The 21,398-nt window shown below is 40.8% G+C and overlaps 1 protein-coding gene across 1 annotated transcript in view; it reads left to right on the forward strand.

The window, feature by feature from the left end:
* The window catches only part of LOC132402834 (tyrosine-protein phosphatase non-receptor type 14-like), a 248,338-nt gene that overhangs the window by 84,346 nt on the left and 142,594 nt on the right, over nucleotides 1–21,398 (forward strand). Inside the window, exon 2 of the mRNA XM_059985852.1 lies at nucleotides 8,010–8,319. Coding sequence (XP_059841835.1) covers nucleotides 8,146–8,319 — 174 coding nt within the window. The 5' untranslated portion in view covers nucleotides 8,010–8,145. The remainder of the gene's footprint in view (nucleotides 1–8,009; nucleotides 8,320–21,398) is intronic.

Below are 21,398 nucleotides of genomic sequence, written 5' to 3' on the forward strand. Positions count from 1 at the left end.
CATGCAATATCTTCCCCAGTTAATTATTAATGACCAGTGCAGGTGCTTATGTTGATGGTACCTAAATACTTAAATATTGACAGCATTAGAATGTGTAATGCATCAAAGTGTTTGGTTCCAGGTTTGAAATTCCTTTGGGTTGAACCTGACAATGGCAATGAAATAGAAAATAAGTCTTAGACATGTAAAAACCAAACCTTGCCTTGTATTTGAACAGGAGTCACACAAGTACGGTACTGTGCAAAAGTCTTAGTTACCCTAGATTTTTTAAATATAAATTTTGATTTAGTTTTTTTTTGTCTTCTTCATTAGTGTGTCAGTAGAAAAGAGCAAAATTTAGGTTTCCAAATATTCTTTTTCTTAAAAAAAATGTTACAGGGAAACTTGTATTTTGTTAAACCAAGTAAGTAATAGACCACTTTCCAAGTAGAAACTGGATTACTTTGAATATAGCCTCATACGTGATTAAACAGAGTTACCAAACAGGTGCTAATGATCAATGACATAATGAGGTGAATGAACTAAACTGAATAACTGAAACAGAAATGGATGTAAAAGGAATCAAACTGGGTGAAGGACAACCAAACTAAAGGTGAGGGTGTGACAGTGTGACTTTCAAGTCATCAATTCTTGTACCATGGCAAGAACGAGTATAGCAACAAGAGACAAGGTTGTCATCAGGCATCAGCAAGAAATTTTGCAGCAGACAGGAGTTCCAGGATGTGCTGTCCAAGCCCCTCTGGAGAAGCACGAAGAAACAGGCAAGTTTAACGACAGGAAACACAGTGGTCAGCCACAGAACCTGAGTGTAGCAGACGAGAGATACATCAAGCTGACACCCCTTCTGAATCGGAAGGGGTCCAATACTGTTGTTAGCTGTGAACACGCAGTAATCACTATAACCCAAGTACACCCCTCTACAGTCTGGAGAAGTTTTGTCAAAAGCGGTGTTTGTGGAAGAGTTGCTGCCAACAAGTGGACACAAAGCCAAGAGACTCACCCTTGCACAAAAAACACAAGGACTGGGGTGCTGAACAACAGCAGCAAGTGCTCTGGACTGGATGGGTCAAAATTTTAAACAGGAGGCAGTCTGTCCAAGAAAGAGGCGGAGAGTGCTACATAGATGAGTGTCTGCACCCAAAGGTGAAGCACGTCAGAGGTTCCCTGTAAGTTTGAGATTGCATTTCTGCAAATTGAATTGGTGATCTGGTCCGAATTAATGGAATCCTTAATGATGAGAAGTACAAGCAAGTTCTCATCCATCACACAATACCATCCAGGAAGTGTCTCATCGGTCCTAACTTCATTCTGCAGCAGGACAGTGAACCCGAACACATGGTCAAGGTAGTTCAGAACTGTATTCAGCAAAAAGAAAAGGAAGGAGTTCTACAACATATGGCATAGCCTCCAGAGAGCCCTGATCTCAGTAACATCGAGTCTGCCAGGGATAACCTGGAGAGGCAGATCAAAGGTTCAAATGTCAAATTTAATGTCAGAGAAATGTATACAATATACATCCTGAAATGCTTTTTCTTTGCAAACATCCACAAAAACAGAGAAACGCCCCAAAGAATGAACGCCAGATACATGCAAGAACCCCAAAGTCACCCCAGCTCCCCTCCCTCCTGCACATAAGCAGCAGCAAGCAACATCCCCCCTCCCCCCCCCTCCCCCCCACAGGTTTAAAAAATAAGCACGCACAGGTACCGCCACCGAGCACTCAGTGTGAGCAAAGCAATAGCAAAGACATAGACTTGCAGTTACTCCAAAGACTTTGCGTTACAAACAGCATCGGGCATACAACATACTGCAGATTCTCTCTCTCCGTAATAAGAGAGAAAAAGGTGTCTCTGTTTTTCACCAGTGAGTAGGGAGACATAACAAACAACTCGCTGGTTTATGATGTTAAAAGTCCATTACGTGACTTTTTACGAGCTCTGTGCCCAAACATCGCAATGATCTCAGGTCTTTGGGCCCACAGCAGATATACTGACTCCCCTGACAACACACGGGTCTCCTGCCGTGACACCGCCCCTCAATCCGCCCGTCTCCAGAGCCCCAAAGTCTTAGACTTCCGAATTCAAGCCGGACTCTCGGGCTGAACCATTGGCGTGCTGAACAACGGCTAGTTACGGAACCCCAGGAGCGGGTCCCATTCCCATAAAGAACCGAAGTCAGCGCATAACTCCAGGTCAGAGTCTTCAAAAGAACCCTGAAAGGGAAAAATAAAGATGGAAATAGAGCTGTTTCCGAAGGTGCAAGCAAAGGAGTCGCCATTTAGCGCCATCTTAACCTTTGCCCTGCTTCCAGATGCAAACAAGAAAGCCAAACTCGGCATAACTGTGACAAGTTCTCCAAAATGCTTGGAACAATCTACCAGCCAACTTTCTTATAAAACTGCATGATAGTCTATCTAAGAGAATTGGTGCAGTTTTAAAGGCAATGTGTGGTCGGTCACCCAAATTTGACTTTTTTTTTAGCTGAAGTGCAGTGAATAGTAAATACATTGAAATTTAGAAACTTTTCATTTTATTATTTTGAAAGCATCTTCACTTTACGTAGATTTATTTTACATGTGCTGCAGACTTTTGCACAGTATTATACATGTGAATTATTAAAGATTAATATATGCATTGAGAAGAGTGAATGAAATATCTTGTTGTCTGGATAGAGATCTGAGAGCCTCAGCAAAAGGGATTGCAGTTTAAGCTAAAGCATTTGTCCCTTCACTTACTTTTTAAATGTGACTGCTATATCACATATATATAGCTATATATATATATAGCACATATATATATGCTAGAGCTCAATTTGCAATGTACAGTTACATTCCACCTGATGGCCATTCTGCTCATGATGTCTTTTAAAAGTGTTTTTTTTTGTGTGGTGTCCTATGACAATTGCAGCTGTTTTGAAGATGTTTGCATTTCTAAGAGGGAGGGCAGTGACAGCACATAGTGGTGTAAAGGATTTATTGCAAAACTCGGTGAATTTTGTTGCCCAGACTTTTTATGAAATGGTTAAAAGAGTTAGTAAAGTGTATATGTTGTTAACAAATGTATTCAATGCCAAACTGAAGAATGAGATACTTTTAACTTATTGCTCAGATTGTTATCTTTCCAAGGCATTATCTGCTGTTCATTTGTTCGAATTGGTGTGGTGGGATGGCTCATTTCATCCTGACAAAAAGAGGTTATCTGCTTAGGATTTGTTGCTATTCTATGAAAACAGCTTTTTAAGTTTTCTGTGGGGGGGGGGGGGGGCGGGGGAAACAAGAAAAGTAACGCAGATGTATGAAGAAATATATATGACAAAATGTTTACATACCAACATAGCATTTTCTATCATGTTGCTCATGGTAATTTGAATCATGTACTGTTTTATTATTGTAGCAGCAGTACAATCTGCATTTCAGGATGCCACCCATCTAAGGCAGTGTTTACGAATCCCCTTGTCCTTCTCAGGTTCTAATCTACATTACTGGAAGAAAGCTTGGCCTGATCTTAGCTAATTACTTGTTTGGTCAAATAGTAAAGGAGCAATCTTGCATCTCTACCAAAGTATAAAGGATGAAGATTTTATTGACTTTTTTTTTGGTAATGTATACATTTTTATCACTCATTTCTTGGGATCTGGGTGCTGCAAGCAAGACCCATGGTTACTTACCTTTGAAAAGGCGGTGGCGAATTTCCTCCCTGAGCCATTCCAACTGTTTTGGAGAAAGTGACTTAATCCTATTGGAAATGGACTTCGAGGATTTAGATCCAAGGTCAAAAGTTGTTGGAGGATCTTAATACTTCAATTACATTAAAAATATTAAATATTTTCTTTACAAGAAGCCCAAGAGGTTTTTACTGATCTTTTTGTTAAGATTAAGGAAAGGTAATGTGCATTTAATCAGTAGATATTATCTTAAATTTTGACTCCCGCATTGTACTGGTGATGCATTTATGCTTTGAAGATCAAATATTGTGAGATCAATCCCTGGAAGGCATCTTTCATTGTCTGGCTTCAATATCTTCTTGAATCTGTTATGAAGTTAATTGTGCTTCAGACATGACCACAAAGCCACTTTACAAAGATACTGTAATTGCAAATCAGAAAATTCCAATATTAGGTGCATTTTTTTTAGCAGAGTATTTTCTGATGATATTATTAAATGGCAATTTATTGATTCTGTCCTCCTTACTGAACTGTTCAACACCAAAGTGAAGTATTAGCACTTACAAATGTATCTTTTGGTGAATGTGGCAAAGATTTGAGATAGATTAATAACATCACGTTGATTAACTTAAGTGCTTTGAAATTGTATCTACATGTCAAGATTGTTTAATGTTACTTTCAGCACACAGAAAATGTGTATGTAACCTGTTGCTAGGTACAGGAGTGTCTGTAAGTCCGGTGACTCTGCCAGGACATTAATAAAGTAGTGGTGATTGGGGGATGATGGTGTGGTGGAGGTGTTGATCAGCCTTACTGCTTGGGGAAAAATAACTGTTTTTGAGTCTGGTGGTTCTGGCATGGATGCTATGTAGCTTTCTCCCTGATTGAAGTGGGACAAAGAGTCCATGAACAGAGTGGGTGGGATCCTTTATGATATTGATTACTTGTTTCTGGCGCCTTTCTGCATATATGTCCTTGATGGCGGATAGGCTGGTGCAGGTGATTCACTGGGCAGTTTTGACTAGCTGTTGTAGAACCTAAAACAGAGTGTAGTTTCCATACCAGACAATGATGCAGAATATGAGGATTCTCTCTACTGCACATCTGTGCAGAAGATTGACAGTATGAATGTGCATAGTCCAACTCAGTCCAGTCTCCTCTGAAAGCAGGGGCATTGCTGAGCTGTCTTGAATGTGTAGAATGTGCTTTAGTACCATGAGAGATTGTACGAGATGTTTGAAAAATCATCCCAGCAGTTTGAAAAATGTAAAAAATAGTGTGAGTTCTTCTGAAGTCGTTAATCATTTCCTTTTTCTTATTGACATTAAGGAAGAGGATACTTACTTGGAACCAGGCCTTGAGGTCTTCCAGCTCCTCTCTATAGGTCATCTCAACATTGATGGTGATAAGCCCCACCATTGTAGTGTCTTTTTGTGTGTGAGTGTACAGCAGTGGGCTGATGATAATGGGGGGGGGGGGGGGGGAGGGCGCAAGAGGATATCTGCAAAAGGCAATGCCTCAAAAAGGCGGCATCTGTCAGCAAGGACCCCATCAGCCAGGATTTGTCCTCTTATTGATACATGAAGGAGATACAGGAACTTAAAGATGCGCTCAATGGTTCAGATTTCTCAATGGACAATGGACCATTTTGTGTGTGTGTGTGTGAACATTGTGATATGTTTAAAAATTTTGCCCAATTTTTCATTTTTTCCATGTAATTGCATTTTATATCTCACCACAATACTCTTAATTTCTGTTGTCTTAAAAAGTTTATTTTCTTTATTACGAATTGGTGTCAATGAAATAAACACTGTTTCACGTTTGCAACATTCCTCTCATAGAAGATGGCAAATTGGTTGGATTGGAGAACAGGGCTTGTATATCTGTTTGTCATTGCAGGATCTGAGGCATAAATTCCAGTGAATTGTTTGTCTTTCTATCTTGATTGGGGCAAGCGATACTCTAGTGCCATAATGCCTTTGTTTCTCTTCATATGGCTTTTCACATTTTTCAACTAGCAGTAAATTAAGGGGGGGGGGAATCATCTCAAAGTCTACAACAAAGGCTTTTTGATCAAATAGGATTATGTTTCAAAACAGTTTCTTTTCATTTATTAAGCCTGTTTTAGTTGACACACCGTGCTTGTAGTGATTTGTTAAGTACATAACAATGACTGGAGATCAAAATGAAAGGCTTCAGACTGGGAGCTGTTAAGTGACTAGTCCTTCAGCATTTTACAGTTTTCAAGAATCAATTGCACATTTTCCTCGAGTAATTTATACAAACAATGCCAGCTTACTGCATGTGGAAGTTTAAGCAGATTTTGATTGGAGTAGAAACATATTTAGTGGTCTATTGGTTAATTTATAGTCACACTTTTTCTCACTTTGATAAATATGATGTTCACCTGAATCTGGAAGACCACAGCTTTCATCATTAATCCAAAATGTTTGAAAAATAATTTTTCTTTTAGTTGTCTTGCTTCCTGTGCTTTTATTGAACTCTTTGGAGGAGTAATTTGTTATTCATTGTTAATCGGCAGCTAACCAGCATGCCCTACATCAGTCGTTTAGATAGAGGAATGACTTTCCAGTAAATCATTTACTGAGTCTAACCTGTCTGAAATATATAAAGTACTCAACAGTAAATTTGAAAGCTATCAGTGGATTGTTTGACACAAAAAAAACTGAAAGAGTGGTTTCCAAACTGAATTTTTAACATTGTGATAAGCAGATGATATATCTTTGTGATCAGAAAAACTGACTTGTTGATATTGAGGTTTGACTTGATGCATCATCTCAAGTTCTTTAGAGCAGTGAAACATCTTTAAAAAATTAGTCTCTGTCATGGTGGAAAATATGGTGGCCAGAATATCCATAGAAAGTTGATCATCATTATGAATAATAATCTGACGTTTGTGATGTTGACCAACAAAAAGGAATGGCCATTGTACATTTAGCTCAGGGAGCAGATCCAACCTTGGCTTACCATCTCAACCTAGTGATGGGACTTCCTGTAACGCGGCAGTTTACAGCAAGGTAACAGGATGTTGGCTGGGGAAAGGGGTAGCTGCAGGTGAACATCTAGTTTTAGTTTCATGAGTACAAGATAGTCTGAAGATGCTGGAAATCCAGAGCAACACATTCAAAATGAATGTGCTGGAGGAACTCAGCAGGTTAGACAGCATCTATAGAGGGGGATTTGGGTTGAGACCATTCATCGGGGCTGGAAAGGAAGGGGGAAGATGCCAGAATAAGAAGGTGGAGGGAGGGGAAGGAAGACAGGTTAGAAAATGATGGGTGAAGCCAGGTGGGTGGGAAATGTAAAGGGCTGGAGAATATGCAATCTGATAGAAGAGACTGGGCAATGGGAGAAAGAAGGAGGGGCACTGGGGGAGTGATAGGCAGGTGAGAAGGAGAGACAAGAGGCCAGAGTGGGAACTAGAAGAGGGAAGGGAGTAGGGGGAGAAGAAAATATAATTACCAGGAAGGAGGAATCAATATTCATGCAGTCAGGTTGGAGGCCACCTAAATGGAATAAGAGGTGTTGCTCCTCCACTCTGAGAGTGGCCTCAACATGACAAAAGAAGAGGCAATGGACCCACATGTTAGAACAAGAAGTAAAATGGTTGCCTTTGGGAAATTCTGCTTTTGACGGATGGAGACTGATAAAAGATACTGATAGTTTTAGTGTCAGTGCTGAATAGTTTGATGCACATCTCTCTTTGCCTGTGCTGTGGTTGTATTCTTGCCATATTATATAAGAACATGGAATGAATTGGCCAATAGGCTGGTCCTGGACTTATTTCCACTTGGCATGATTAACTTACTATTATTTAAGTATTTATGGTTTTATATAGCTATATTTCTACACTGCTCTTGGTTGGTGCAGCTGTAACAAAACCCAGTTTCCCTCAGGATCAATAAAGTATGTCTGTCTGTCTCTTGATCTGCTGTTCTTTCATTAGTCAAGACAAGTCAAGTCACTTTTTATGCCTCCTTCTTTTGTGAATATTATAAGTTAATTTGAGATAAATGTCAAATGTCATAAAATTGCTTTTATTTATGTCATTCAAAATGTTTGCCTACATTTTGGAACTGGGGATAGTTTTGAAAATATTCAGCAATACTCGATAAGGACCATATTTTTTCACAAGGTGGAAAATAAGTTATCTGTTAACAAGGACTAGAAATTTTTGAAACAGATACTTAATTATGATTTCCTCTTTTAAAAATAGGTTTTAGATGTGTGAGTGAACTGTGCCTCTAGTTTAAACTTGTTTAACACTTTGATGCAGTTTTTTTTCCCTCATTGGTTCTGACTGATTCCAACCTTATTTTCCACAGGAAGCTTCAGATTCTTAAATGTCACCAGGAAAGGCACGGCTGTTTACACCCTTGGCAGAAAAGGAGCTGTGAGATAACTGGCGAGCTGCTTAAGGGATTAATTTCTGAGAAACACTGCTTCCAAGGCAAGTGAGCCATGCCTTTCAGGCTGAAGCTGAGGAGGACCAGGCGTTACAATGTCCTGAGCAAGAATTGCTTTGTAACACGCATTCGATTGCTGGACAGCAACGTCATAGAGTGCACGCTGTCTGTGGAGAGCACAGGGCAGGAATGCCTGGAAGCTGTAGCTCAGCGATTGGAATTGCGTGAGGTAGGTGAACCCCATTTATGGGTATGCTAAACGACAATAATGGGAAAACGTGGGTTTATCACATAACTGTTTCTCACAAGGAAAAGAAAATCCTGGAATAGCTCAGCTGCTATATGAGCCAAAATGTCAGCTGGACATAACGAATCATAGTACATTTAGTTGTCCATTTAAAGTGATAATGTGGCAAATATTCACTTGAAGATTTTTTTTCTTCCAAGGAGTAAGTATTTGAGACAGCAGTAGTATTCAGGAGACATGCCATGGTTATCTACTGCATTTCCATCTTTTATCCATTAGTTCATATAGGATAAATATTAATTATAGGAATTTTATCAGATCTTAAGATTTATCTTGTCTAAATTATGTAATTTGTATTGAACACTGGTTTATTAACATAATCCAGCATTTCCACTGCTTTTTCCCCGTGGGCAAGGTTGTAAAACAGTTAACAAACATGTGCAATACTTTTCATTTCTATATTCTCACTTCTAAAGAACCATCTTAATGTGAAATATAAGGCAGTCGACAGGAAATAGGAAAAGATTGGTGAGGATAAGCTGGGGAGAAGTTGAAAAGGTAGTAATTTGTAAATAAAAATGAAACAATGATGCTGCGATGCTAAGACAGAATATTGCAAAGTACTGGGCTCAAGTGACTGAAGGTTACTTCTAGAGCAGGTGTTGCCAACCAGACCACTCAGTTAATAGTAAGGGTCCATGGCATAAAAGAGGTTGGGAACCTCTGCTCTTGAGGATGGACATCAGTCGTACAATGAGCATGGCATATCAATAACATTGCCATGAACCAGCATATCAAATTGAGAAAAGTTAACCTTCATTCTCTCTTAAGAGTTTTGGGGTTAGGTGGTAAATTGGTATACAAGCTAGAAATTGGTTCTATGATTTTTGATGTAATCAAAGGATGATATATCAATCATGAAGAGGATCACTGAATGAAATTCTAGGTTGTTCTTACAGGCGCAATAGTGCAAATCCAGGACATGCCCTTTCTCATTGCTGCCATCAGGAAAGAGTTACGGAAGCCTGAAGGCACACAGTTGAAGATTCAGGGACAGATTCTTCCCCTCTACCATCCGATTTCTGAATGGACATTGAACCCATGAACACTACCTCACTGCCTTTTTTTTCCCCTTTCTATTCTTATTTCCACTCTTATTTTTATTTCTATTTTTGAACTACTTATTTAACTATTATGAGTGTGTGTATAGATATATATTTTTACTGTAATTCAGTTTTTAAAATTTTTCTATTATATATTGCATTTTACTGCTAAAACAAAGTTGACAAATTTCCCGACATATGCTGGTTAATATTAATCTGATTCAGATTTTTTGGAGACATTGACAGGGCAGTGGCAAAAAGGTGGTCAGTGGAAGAGAAATATTTGATGTGGGTGGTTTACATGGAAGATGTTTTCAAGATTAAGAATGGAGAGTGGCATATGTCCATCGTTAATTAGGATGTCATTGGCAAATTAAGGCAGCATAAAGGTTAATTTGGGGAAAAATTAGAAGTGTAAATATATTTTCCAATAATATATTTTCTTGGATTTGTATTTTGTGATATGTCCTCTAGTTTTAGTTATACCATGTCTCTTTTTCAACAAACTAAATACACTGGTTAATGACATGCCTTAAATGCACTGTATGTTTTTGAATAATTTCTCTAAATTGAAATAAGTTTTAAAAAAAAGAGAGCACATGCAAAATAACTAAGAGCATGTTTTTCTCTCTTGGATATTTGCACTGCTGTTATATTAAGTCTAACTGTACTGACTACAACCTGATGACCACATTGCCCGCCCACCCAGAGTAACCTGATCTGTTGCCATGGTTCTTCATTTATGAGTCCCACATGAAGTCGAGCAGGTTGTGAACAATGACTTGGCCTCAGGTGATGAATTCCAAGACTCTGCTCTGAGAGCTACTTAACAGTTTGTTGTTTAAAGGGCTTTTGACTGCTTTTGGATCTGATATCAGTGGCATTTGGAATCCATTCAAATGGGCCAAATAATTTTACAATGTTTTCAATTACAGTGGATTCAGATTAATTGAGACCAGTTCACTTTGGCTCAGTTAAGTAGCTGTCCCAATTAGCTGAACTTTCATGGAAATAGTTTAAAAAGGTATTTAAAAAAGACTGAGTAACAAATTATGTTTTTAAATGAAAAACATAACAAATTATAACACTACCGATACTACTACAGTACTTTAAAACTGTATTAGTTCTAAATACTTAAAGATGGAGGAATTCATCTGTGTTGCATTCTCTTGACTGTAAATCAGCAAAATCAGCACAAACACTTTAGTGCTGAAGTGTGCTGCCTTCATACAATGCTGTTGACGATTCTGTCCTTCAAGTCTTTACTTCCATGGTAACATTCAAGATGATTGTTGATCCCTTCAAATTCTTCATAGTCCCTAACTTGTTGAAGCAGTGAAATAATTTAATTTTCACTCTCTGCATTTCTGGTATCTCCAAGCCTGAGTGCTTGAAACCGCAGTGAGCAAGACCGTTCTGAATTCTTGCCACATATCCATGACAAAAACTTGCTGCCTTCTGAATTAAAGCATACGCAACTGACACTATTTTAAAAACTGTTCACTCAAACCATGGTGTAGTGGCTAATGGCCCACGCAAGTGTACATGACCTACACTATTTAGAAATTGTTTGGCAACAGTCTCCTGTCTCAATTAAGCTGCCTGTTGTCCCGAACAAGGGAATCCTGGCTATTTTCTCTGTTTGTTTTTAATCTATAAAAGTCGTCCCAAATGAGCGTCTACACTGATTAACTGAGAGCCCAATTAACCAGAAATCTGCTGAATTTTTGAATATATTCATTTTTTAAAGTGTTAGAATAATTAAAATATTAAGATAAAGTGACGTTCCTTTGTATAAGAAAGGCAACAGAATAAACCAAGAATTTATAGGCTGATGAATCCTCTAGAAGACTTTAAGAGGAAGTGCGGCGGCGGCCATTTTCAAATTGTCCAATTGCGTCTCAGATCGGAGATCTGAGAGGCGGGACTGCACAGGCGCGTGAGGAGGCCTGGGAAGGAGGGAAGATATAAGAAGAACGCAGCCTTAAAGAAGCGGGCAGCTTCGTTTGCGGGCAGCGGAGTGCGCCGGGAGCAGAGTGCAGGGCTTGGGCTCAGGGGGCTTAGGCGGAAGAGGGCACAGTAGGCTTATCTTTTAGTTCTTGTTATTTTCAGTTATTCAGGAAGTATGAGTGTGAGGGCAGCTTGTTGTCTCAGTGTCGGATGTGGGAGATCCTGGAGTCTCCGAGCCTCCCGGACGTCCACATCTGCACCAGGTGCGCCGAACTGCAGCTCCTGAGGGACCGAGTTAGGGAACTGGAGCTGCAGCTCGATGACCTTCGCCTGGTCAGGGAGAGTGAGGAGGTGTTAGAGAGGAGTTACAGGCAGGTGGTCACTCCGGGGCCACGGGAGGCAGATAGGTGGGTCACGGTCAGGAAGGGGAAGAGGCAGGTACTAGAGAGTACCCCAGTGGCTGTACCCCTTGACAATAAGTACTCATGTTTGAGTACTGTTGGGGGGGACAGCCTACCTGGTGGAAGTGACAGTGGCCGGGCCTCCGGCACAAAGGACGGCCCTGTAGCTCAGGAGGGTAGGGATAGAAGAAAGAGGACCATAGTAATAGGGGACTCGATAGTCGGGTTCAGAGAGGCAGTTCTGTGGAGGTGATCGGGAGTCCTGGATGGTAATTTGCCTCCCTGGTGCCAGGGTTCGGGACATTTCTGATCGCGTCCAAGATATCCTGGAGTGGGAGGGTGAGGAGCCAGAGGTCGTGGTACATGTAGGTATCAATGACATAGGTAGGAAAGGGGAAGAGGTCCTGAAACGAGAGTATAGGGAGTTCGGAAGGCAGTTAAGAAGAAGCACCGCAAAGGTAGTAATCTTAGGATTACTGCCTGTGCCACGCGACAGTGAGAGTAGGAATAGAAGTAGGTGGAGGATGAATGTGTGGCTGTGGGATTGGAGCAGGGGGCAGAGATTCAAGATTCTGGATCATTGGGACCTCTTCTGGGGCAGGAGTGACCTGTTCAAGAAGGACGGGTTACACTTGAATCCTGGGGGGACCAATATCCTAGCGGGGAGGTTTGCTAGGGCTACAGGGCAGACTTTAAACTAGTGAGATGGGGGGGCGGGAATCAATTTGAGGAAACTATGGGAGAGGAGGTTAGTTCACCAGTAGAGCAAGTAAGTAGACAGTGTGTGAGGGAGGAAAGGCAGGTGATGGAGAAGGGATGCGCTCAGCCCGAAGATGTAGGGGAGAAGAAAGAAAAGGATAATAAATTTGAATGCATTGTTAGGGATGAAAAGAGAGGAAGGGGTGGAGAGTATCTTAAATGTATCTATTTTACTGCTAGGAGCATTGTAAGAAAGGTGGATGAGCTTAAAGCGTGGATTGATACCTGGAATTATGATGTTGTAGCTATTAGTGAAACATGGTTGCAGGAAGGGTGTGATTGGCAACTAAATATTCCTGGATTTAGTTGCTTCAGGTGTGATAGAGTAGGAGGGGCCAGAGGAGGAGGTGTTGCATTGCTTGTCTGAGAAAATCTTATGGCGGTGCTTTGGAAGGATAGATTAGAGAGCTCCTCTAGGGAGGCTATTTGGGTGGAATTGAGGAACGGGAAGGGTGTAGTAACACTGATAGGAGTGTATTATAGGCCACCTAATGGGGAGCATGAGTTGGAAGAGCAAATGTGTAAGGAGATAGCAGATATTTGTAGTAAACACAAGGTGGTGATTGTGGGAGATTTTAATTTTCCACACGTAGACTGGGAAGCTCATTCTGTAAAAGGGCTGGATGGTTTAGAGTTTGTGAAATGTGTGCAGGATAGTTTTTTGCAACAATACATAGAAGTACCGACTAGAGATGGGGCAGTGTTGGATCTCCTGTTAGGGAATGCGATAGGTCAGCTGACAGATGTATGTGTTGGGGAGCACTTCGGGTCCAGTGATCACAATAGCATTAGCTTCAATATAATTATGGAGAAGGACAGGACAGGACCTAGAGTTGAGATTTTTGATTGGAGAAAGGCTAACTTTGAGGAGATGCGAAGGGATTTAGAGAAAGTGGATTGGGTCAAGTTGTTTTATGGGAAGGATGTAATAGAGAAATGGAGGTCATTTAAGGTGAAATTATGAGGGTACAGAATCTTTATGTTCCTGTTAGGTTGAAAGGAAAGGTTAAAGGTTTGAAAGCACCATGGTTTTCAAGGGATATTGGAAACTTGGTTCGGAAAAAGAGAGATATCTACAATAAATATAGGCAGCATGGAGTAAATGAGGTGCTCAAGGAATATAAAGAATGTAAAAGGAATCTTAAGAAAGAGATTAGAAAAGCTAAAAGAAGATACGAGGTTGGTTTGGCAAATAAGGTGAAAATAAATCCAAAAGGTTTCTACAGTTATATTAAAAGTAAGAGGATAGTGAGGGATAAAATTGGCCCCTTAGAGAATCAGAGTGGTCAGCTATGTGTGGAGCCGAGGGAGATGGGAGAGATTTTGGAACGATTTCTTCTCTTCGGTATTCGCTAAGGAGAAGGATATTGAATTGTGTAAGGTGTGGGAAACAAATAAGGAAGTTATGGAACCTATGACAATTAAAGAGGTGAAAGTACTGGCGCTTTTAAGAAATTTAAAAGTGGATAAATCTCCGGATCCTGACAGGATATTCCCCAGGACCTTGAGGGAAGTTTGTGTAGAAATTTCAGGAGCTCTGACGGAGATCTTTAAGATGTCATTAGAAATGGGGATTGTGCCGGAGGATTGGCGTATTGCTCATGTGGTTCCATTGTTTAAAAAGGGTTCTAGAAGTAAGCCTAGCAATTATAGACCTGTCAGTTTGACATCAGTGGTGGGTAAATTAATGGAAAGTATTCTTAGAGATAGTATTAATAATTATCTGGATAGACAGGATCTGATTAGGAGTAGCCAGCATGGATTTGTGCGTGGAAGGTCATGTTTGACAAACCTTATTGAATTTTTTGAAGAAGTTATGAGGAATGTTGACGAGGGTAAGGCAGTGGATGTAGTCTATATGGACTTCAACAAAGCCTTTGACAAAGTTCCACATGGAAGGTTAGTTAAGAAGGTTCAGTCGTTAGGTATTAATGCTGGAGTAATAAAATGGATTCAACAGTGGCTAGATGGGAGATGCCAGAGAGTAGTGGTGGATAATTGTTTATCGGGATGGAGGCCAGTGACTAGCAGGGTACCTCAGGGATCTGTTTTGGGCCCAATGTTGTTTGTAATATACATAAATGATCTGGATGATGGGGTGGTAAATTGGATTAGTAAGTATGCCGATGATACTAAGGTAGGAGATGTTGTGGATAATGAGGTGGGTTTTCAAAGCTTGCAGGGAGATTTATGCCGGTTAGAAGAATGGGCTGAACGTTGGCAGATGGAGTTTAATGCTGAGAAGTGTGAGGTTCTACATTTTGGCAGGAATAATCCAAATAGAACATACAAGGTAAATGGTAGGGCATTGAGGAATGCAGAGGAACAGAGAGATCTAGGAATAACAGTGCATAGTTCCCTGAAGGTGGAGTCTCATGTAGATAGGGTGGTGAAGAAGGCTTTTGGAACGCTGGCCTTTATAAATCAAAGCATTAAGTACAGAAGTTGGGATGTACTGTTAAAATTGTACAAGGCATTGGTAAGGCCAAATTTGGAATATTGCGTGCAGTTCTGGTCACCGATTTATAGGAAAGATATCAATAAATTAGAGAGAGTGCAGAGACGATTTACTAGGATGTTACCTGGGTTTCAGCACTTAAGTTACAGAGAAAGGTTGAACAAGTTAGGTCTCTATTCATTGGAGCTTAGAAGGTTGAGGGGGGATTTGATCGAAGTATTTAAAATTTTGAGAGGGATAGATAGAGTTGACGTGAACAGGCTGTTTCCATTGAGAGTAGGGGAGATTCAAACGAGAGGACATGATTTGAGAGTTAGGGGGCAGAAGTTTAAGGGAAACACGAGGAGGTATTTCTTTACTCAGAGAGTGATAGCTGTGTGGAATGAGCTTCCTGTAGAAGTAGTAGAGGCCAGTTCAGTTGTGTCATTTAAGGTAAAATTGGATAGGAGTGCGGGTAGGTGGGACTAGGTGAGATTAAGAGTTCGGCACGGACTAGGAGGGCTGAGATGGCCTGTTTCCGTGCTGTGATTGTTATATGGTTATAGTGCCTAGGAAATTATAGAGAAAATTCTTAGGAAAGGGGTTCACTTAACATAAGAATATAAGAAATAGGAGCAGGTGGAGGCCATCTGGTTTGTCGAGCCTGTCCCGCCATTCAATAAGATCACGGCTGATTTGGCCGTGGACTCATCTCCACCTACCTGCCTTTTCCCCTTAATTCCCCTACTATGCAAAAATCTGTCGAACTTGTCTTAAATATATTTGAATTGAATTGAATTGACTTTATTTCTTGCATCCTTCACATACATGAGGAGTAAAAATCTTTACATTACTTCTCCATCTAAATGTGCAATCGTAGTAATTTATAATAAATAGAACAGTCACTGTAGCATAGAATACACTCAAATCGGCTGAGTTAGTCAGTCTGATGGCCTAGTGGAAGAAGCTGTCCTGGTACTGGCTTTTATGCTGCGGGACCTTTTCCCGGATGGTAGCAGCTGGAATAGATTGTGGTTGAGGTGACTCGGGTCCCAAATTATCCTACGGGCTTTTTTTTACCCACCTGTCTCTGTAAATGTCCTGAATCACGGGAAGTTCATAACTGTAGATGCGATGGGCTATCCGCACCACTCTCTGCAGTGTCCTGCGATTAAGGGAGATACAGTTCCCATACCAGGCAGTGATGCAGCCAGTCAGGCTGCTCTCAGTTGTGCTCTTGTAGAAAGTTCTTAGGATTTGGGGGCCTGTATCAAACTTCCTTAACCATCTGAACCCCAGATCCATTGATGTCAATGAGGGTTAGCCTGTGTCCATTCGTCCTCTATTCCACAACCAGCTCCTTTGTTTTTGTGACTTTGAGGGAGAGGTTGTTTTCTGAGATAGCCTTCACTGCTTCATTGGGCAGAGATTCCAGAGATTTACCACTCTCTGGGAAAAGCAGTTCCTTCTCATCTCCATCCTAAATTTACCCCCCTGAATCTTGAGTCTGTGTCCCCTAGTTCTAGTCTCACCTATCAGTGGAAACACTTTGCGGCCTCTACTTCATCTATCCCTTTCAAATTTTCATGTTTCGATAAGATTTCCTCTTATTCTTCTGAATTCCAGCAAGTACAGCCCCAGGTGACTCAATCTCTCTTCATAGTCTAACCCCCTCATCTCTGGAATCAACCTGGTGAACCTCCTCTGCACCATCTCCAAAGCCAGTAGATCCTTCCTCAAGTAAGGAAACCAGAACTGCATGCAGTACTCCTGGTGCAGCTTAATCAGTACCCTGTACAGTTGCAGCTTAACCTCCTTGTTCTTAAATTCAATCCCTATAGCAGTGAAGGGCAGCATTCCATTTGCCTTCTTGATAGCCTACTGCACCTGCAAACTAATCTTTTGTGATACATACACAAGCACTCTCAAGTCCCCTGCACAGCAGCTTGCTGCAATCTTTTACCATTTAAATAATTATTTGATCTTCTATTTTTACTTCCAAAGTGGATGACCTCGCATTTACCAACATTGTTCTCCATCTGCCAGACCCTTACCCACTCACTTAGCCTATCTATATCTCTCTGCAGACTCTCCATATCTTCTGCACAATTTGTTTTTCCACTGAATTTAGTATCATCAACAAACTTAGATACGCTACACTTGGTCCTCTCTTCCAGATTGTTAATGTATATTGTGAACAGTTGCGGACCCAGCATCGATCCCTACGGCACACTGATTACCAACTCCCATGTAACTCCCATGTATCCCAACTGTCTGCTTTCTATTAGTTAACCAATCCTCTACCCATGCTAATACATCACCTCCAACTCTATGCATCCTTATCTTATGGATAAGTCTTTTGTGTGGCACCTTATCAAATCCCTTCTGGAAATGCAAGTAAATAATGTCCATCTGTTCCTCTCTATCCACTAAGCTTGTTACATCCTCAAAGAGCTCCAGTAAGTTTGTCAAACAAGACCTGCCTTTGCTGAATCCATGCTGCGTCTGCCAGATGGATCTATTTCTTTCCAGATGCCTCACCATTTCTTCTTTAAACGTTGCTTCATTAAAGCTTGCCTTTGGAAAAGCACAGATATGAGTGATAAACAGCATGGCTTTGCGAGGGGGGAGGTCCTATCTCGCAAATTTGATTGACTTTTGAGGAGGTGACAAAGATGATTAAGGGTCGGGCAGAGGAGGTTGTCTTCATGGTATACTGGTGTGGAAGATTCAGTCAATGGGATCCACAGTAAGTTAGTATGATAAATATAAAATCTGCTTGGTCATAGAACAGTGTAGTTCTATAAACACATTTATTTCTCCTTGGATGTCTTTGAACAGTGGTGTTAACAAGGATTGTTTGTTTTATATATATATATATAATTTACATGGCTTATTTTTTTTGTAGTGTTGGAGGTTGAGGGGTGAGCTGACTGAAGTTTATAAAATGAACCCTAACCCTAATGTTTGTGAAGAAAATGAATCTCAGGATGTATATTGTATACTTTTCTCTGACCTTAAATGTACTTACTGAAACCTGTTGAGTTATGAGAAAGCATAGAGATGTTAAAAGCATACCAGAAGGCATAGGTTTGATGTGAGAGGGGAGATTGTTTAAAGGAGGTGTGCAGGGCAAGCTTCTTTTTACACGGATAGTGGTAAGTGATTAGAACACACCTTTAGTGTTGGAGGCAGATATGATCACAATATTTAAGAGGCTTTTAGATAGACATATACAGGCAAGAAATAAATGGATACTGAGCATATTCAGGCAGAAGGATTAGTTTATATCTGTATCGTGGTTGCTGTTCTCCTGATGGGCTGAAGGGCTTGGTCCTGCTTGAAGTTCATGTCTATGTTAAAGGAAAGTAGGCAAACTTCTGCTGGGATTCACTGACATGATGCATAGGAATGGTATCACACATCTGGCTCTGGGTTCTGCTTTGCCACTGTTCTCCATATGAATCCAGCAGTGGTTCAGTTCACTTATGCTCTCATCTGCCACCCCCTCCCACGCCCCAGCTTGTCCCTGATTTCCATGCCATGGGATCAAAGTCTGAAACAGCTTGGAGAGTGAGGGGACGATACCTGACTGTTCTGTAGCAAACTGCTTGCAGAAGTGAGCATAATCTAGCCAGTTGACATTACGCAAGTGTCAAAGTTACTAATAAATCTGTGAACATCTGCCCTACAAAAACTGTTGACTGTCACCATGTTGTAATACTTAGCAGCTATTGCTGTCAGGATTCTTCAAATTCTTTCTGATTTACAAGCGACTCGTGTTACAGGAGGGTTGTGTTCCTAGATTTTCCATAACACAAGTCTATGCCATCTGCACTTGCATCAAGGAAAATGAGATGATAAAAATAAATTTAGTTTTTTTTTCATAAAATTCCTTGAGTGCATTTTATTCAGTTTCTCAGATGGTTGGGTGGTGATCTGTGAATTCCATAAGGGAGAATTTCTGCAACATGGGGATCACCTGCTGTGCTTTTTTACATCTCAAACACTGTCACTTCAACAATCAAGTGTTGAGATATTGTGGCCGATAAGCCAGTCTTAAAGAAAGACTGTGTAGTATTTGACCAACTGAAGTTCAATCCATTGGAAGTAGCATTTCTGGTAGTTCAAGCCTTTGATATCACAAAGTACAGATATTAAAGATGTTTTCTCCTTGTTTGCACTGAATTCTGGTATTTGGTGGAATCACGATCTGCTGTAGCTTTTTAAGTACATATTTAATATTGCAGTCTTACTTAAGATTAATTTTCTATATTTATGTACAATAATGCACCCACAAACAAAATCGAAACCCTAAATAAAAATATCAGAGATGACAAATACCAGCTGAAATACAAGGTAGTTGGTGATGGGTGAAACTGGGAGGGGAGCTGGGAAGTTGATTGGTGAAAAAGATAACGAGCTGATGAAGGGGGAATCTGATAGGAGAGGATAGAAGACCATGGAAGAAAGAGAAATGGGGAGGGAGGAGCACCAGAGGAAGGTGATGGGCAGGTAAGGAGATAAGGTGAGAAGGGGAAAAGGGATGGGGAATGGTGAAGTGGTGGGGTGGGGGTGGGAGTCCCACTCATTTGCTGATGTTGAGTGAGAGGTTGTTGTGGCACCATTCGAGATTTTCAGTCTACCTCCTGCACCGTGATTCATCACCACCTTTAATTCACCAACAACATGGTGTCATCAGCAAACTTAATATAGCATTGGAGCTGTGAACAGGACAAATAACTGTTAGCTGCAAATTTGTCTTGTTTGGTAACACTACATGCACCGTAAAGCAGCAGTTTCAGTGTGTTTAGTGCTACTGACTCATTGGCATTTCTCGATGTGTGCCTGATCAACTAGACTGACTAGATAGAATCCTTGGAGAGAAAGGTAGTAAACCAGTAGATGTTTATCTTAAATATTTAAGTCAATGGCAGTCACAAAACTGGTTTTGTGAAGAAGAAGTGATTTAAAAAAAGACTATTCACCAAAGATATTTTGAAATCTTGAAATAATCAAAGTTTGAAGGACAGACATTTCACTCTATTTAAAGATGCCTTTCATTATCATAATGGTTGTTCAAAGACATTTTCAATCTCATTGCTACAGTTGTAAGTTCCCACCTGCTTCAAAAGGGGAACAAGAAGAGCAGGGTGAGCTGCCTTAATGACTGTCATCCAGTAGCACTCACATCTTGCTGATGACATGCTTTGAGAGGTTATTTATGGCTAGAATCAACTCCTGCCTCAGCAAGGACCTGGACCCACAGCAATTTGCCTGTCACCACAATAGGCCTACGGTGGATGCAATTTCATTGGCTCTCCATGCAGCCTTGGATCACCTGGACAATGTAAATACCCATGTCAGGATGCTGTTTATTGACTACAGCTCAATGTTTAACAGCATCGTTCATGCAGTTCTGATCAAAAAGCTCCAGAACCTGGGCCTCAGTACCTCCCTCTGCAGCTGGATCTTTGACTTCCTGAGCGGAAGACCACAATCTGTATGCATTGGAAATAACATCTCCACCTCACTGACGATCAACACTGGTGCACCTCAGGGATGTGTGCCTAACCCACTGCTCTACTCTCTCTGCACACGTGACTGTGTGGCTAGGCATAGCTCAAGTGCCACCTTTAAATTTGCTGATGATACAACCATTGTTGGCAAAATCTCTGATAGTTACAAGAGGGCATACAGGAGTGAGATATACCAGCTAGTTGAGTGGTTTGCAGCAACGACCTTGCACTCAAAGTCAGTAAAACCAAGGAAATGATTGTGGACTTCAGAAAGCATAGGTTGTTGGAACATACACCAGTCCTCACAGAGGGATCAGAAGTGGAGTGAGTGATCAATTTCATGTTCCTGAGTGTTAGTATCTCTGAGGACCTAACCTGGACACAATGCATGATGCAGGTATAAAGAAAGCAGGATAATGGCTATATTTCATTAGGAGTATGTCACCAGATTCAATTTCTACAGATGTACCACGGAGAGCATTGTAACTGACTATCACTGTCTGGTATGGGAGAGTGGTGGTGGGGACGTGGTGAGTCCCACCGGATTGAAGTAAGCTGCAGAGAGTTATAAATTAGTAAGCTCCACCAACACTGGCCACCATAGTATCCAGGGCATCTTCAAGGTGTGGTGTGCCTCAAAAAAGTGGCATCTGTCATTAGGACCCCCATCACCCCAGGACATGCCCTCTCCTCATTGCTACCATCAGGTAGGAGGTACAAAAGCCTGAAGACACACTCAGTGATTCAGGAACAGCTTCTTCTCCTCTGCCATCCGATTTGTGAAAGGACGTTGAACCCATGAACACTCAATTACTTTTTTTTAAAAATTCAGTTTTTTTCACTACTTATTTAAATTAACAAACATATATATATTACCAAAGTTAAATTTTTT

The sequence above is a fragment of the Hypanus sabinus genome, chromosome 12, assembly GCF_030144855.1.
Source record: "Hypanus sabinus isolate sHypSab1 chromosome 12, sHypSab1.hap1, whole genome shotgun sequence".
In the NCBI taxonomy this organism is placed as follows: Eukaryota; Metazoa; Chordata; class Chondrichthyes; order Myliobatiformes; family Dasyatidae; genus Hypanus; species Hypanus sabinus.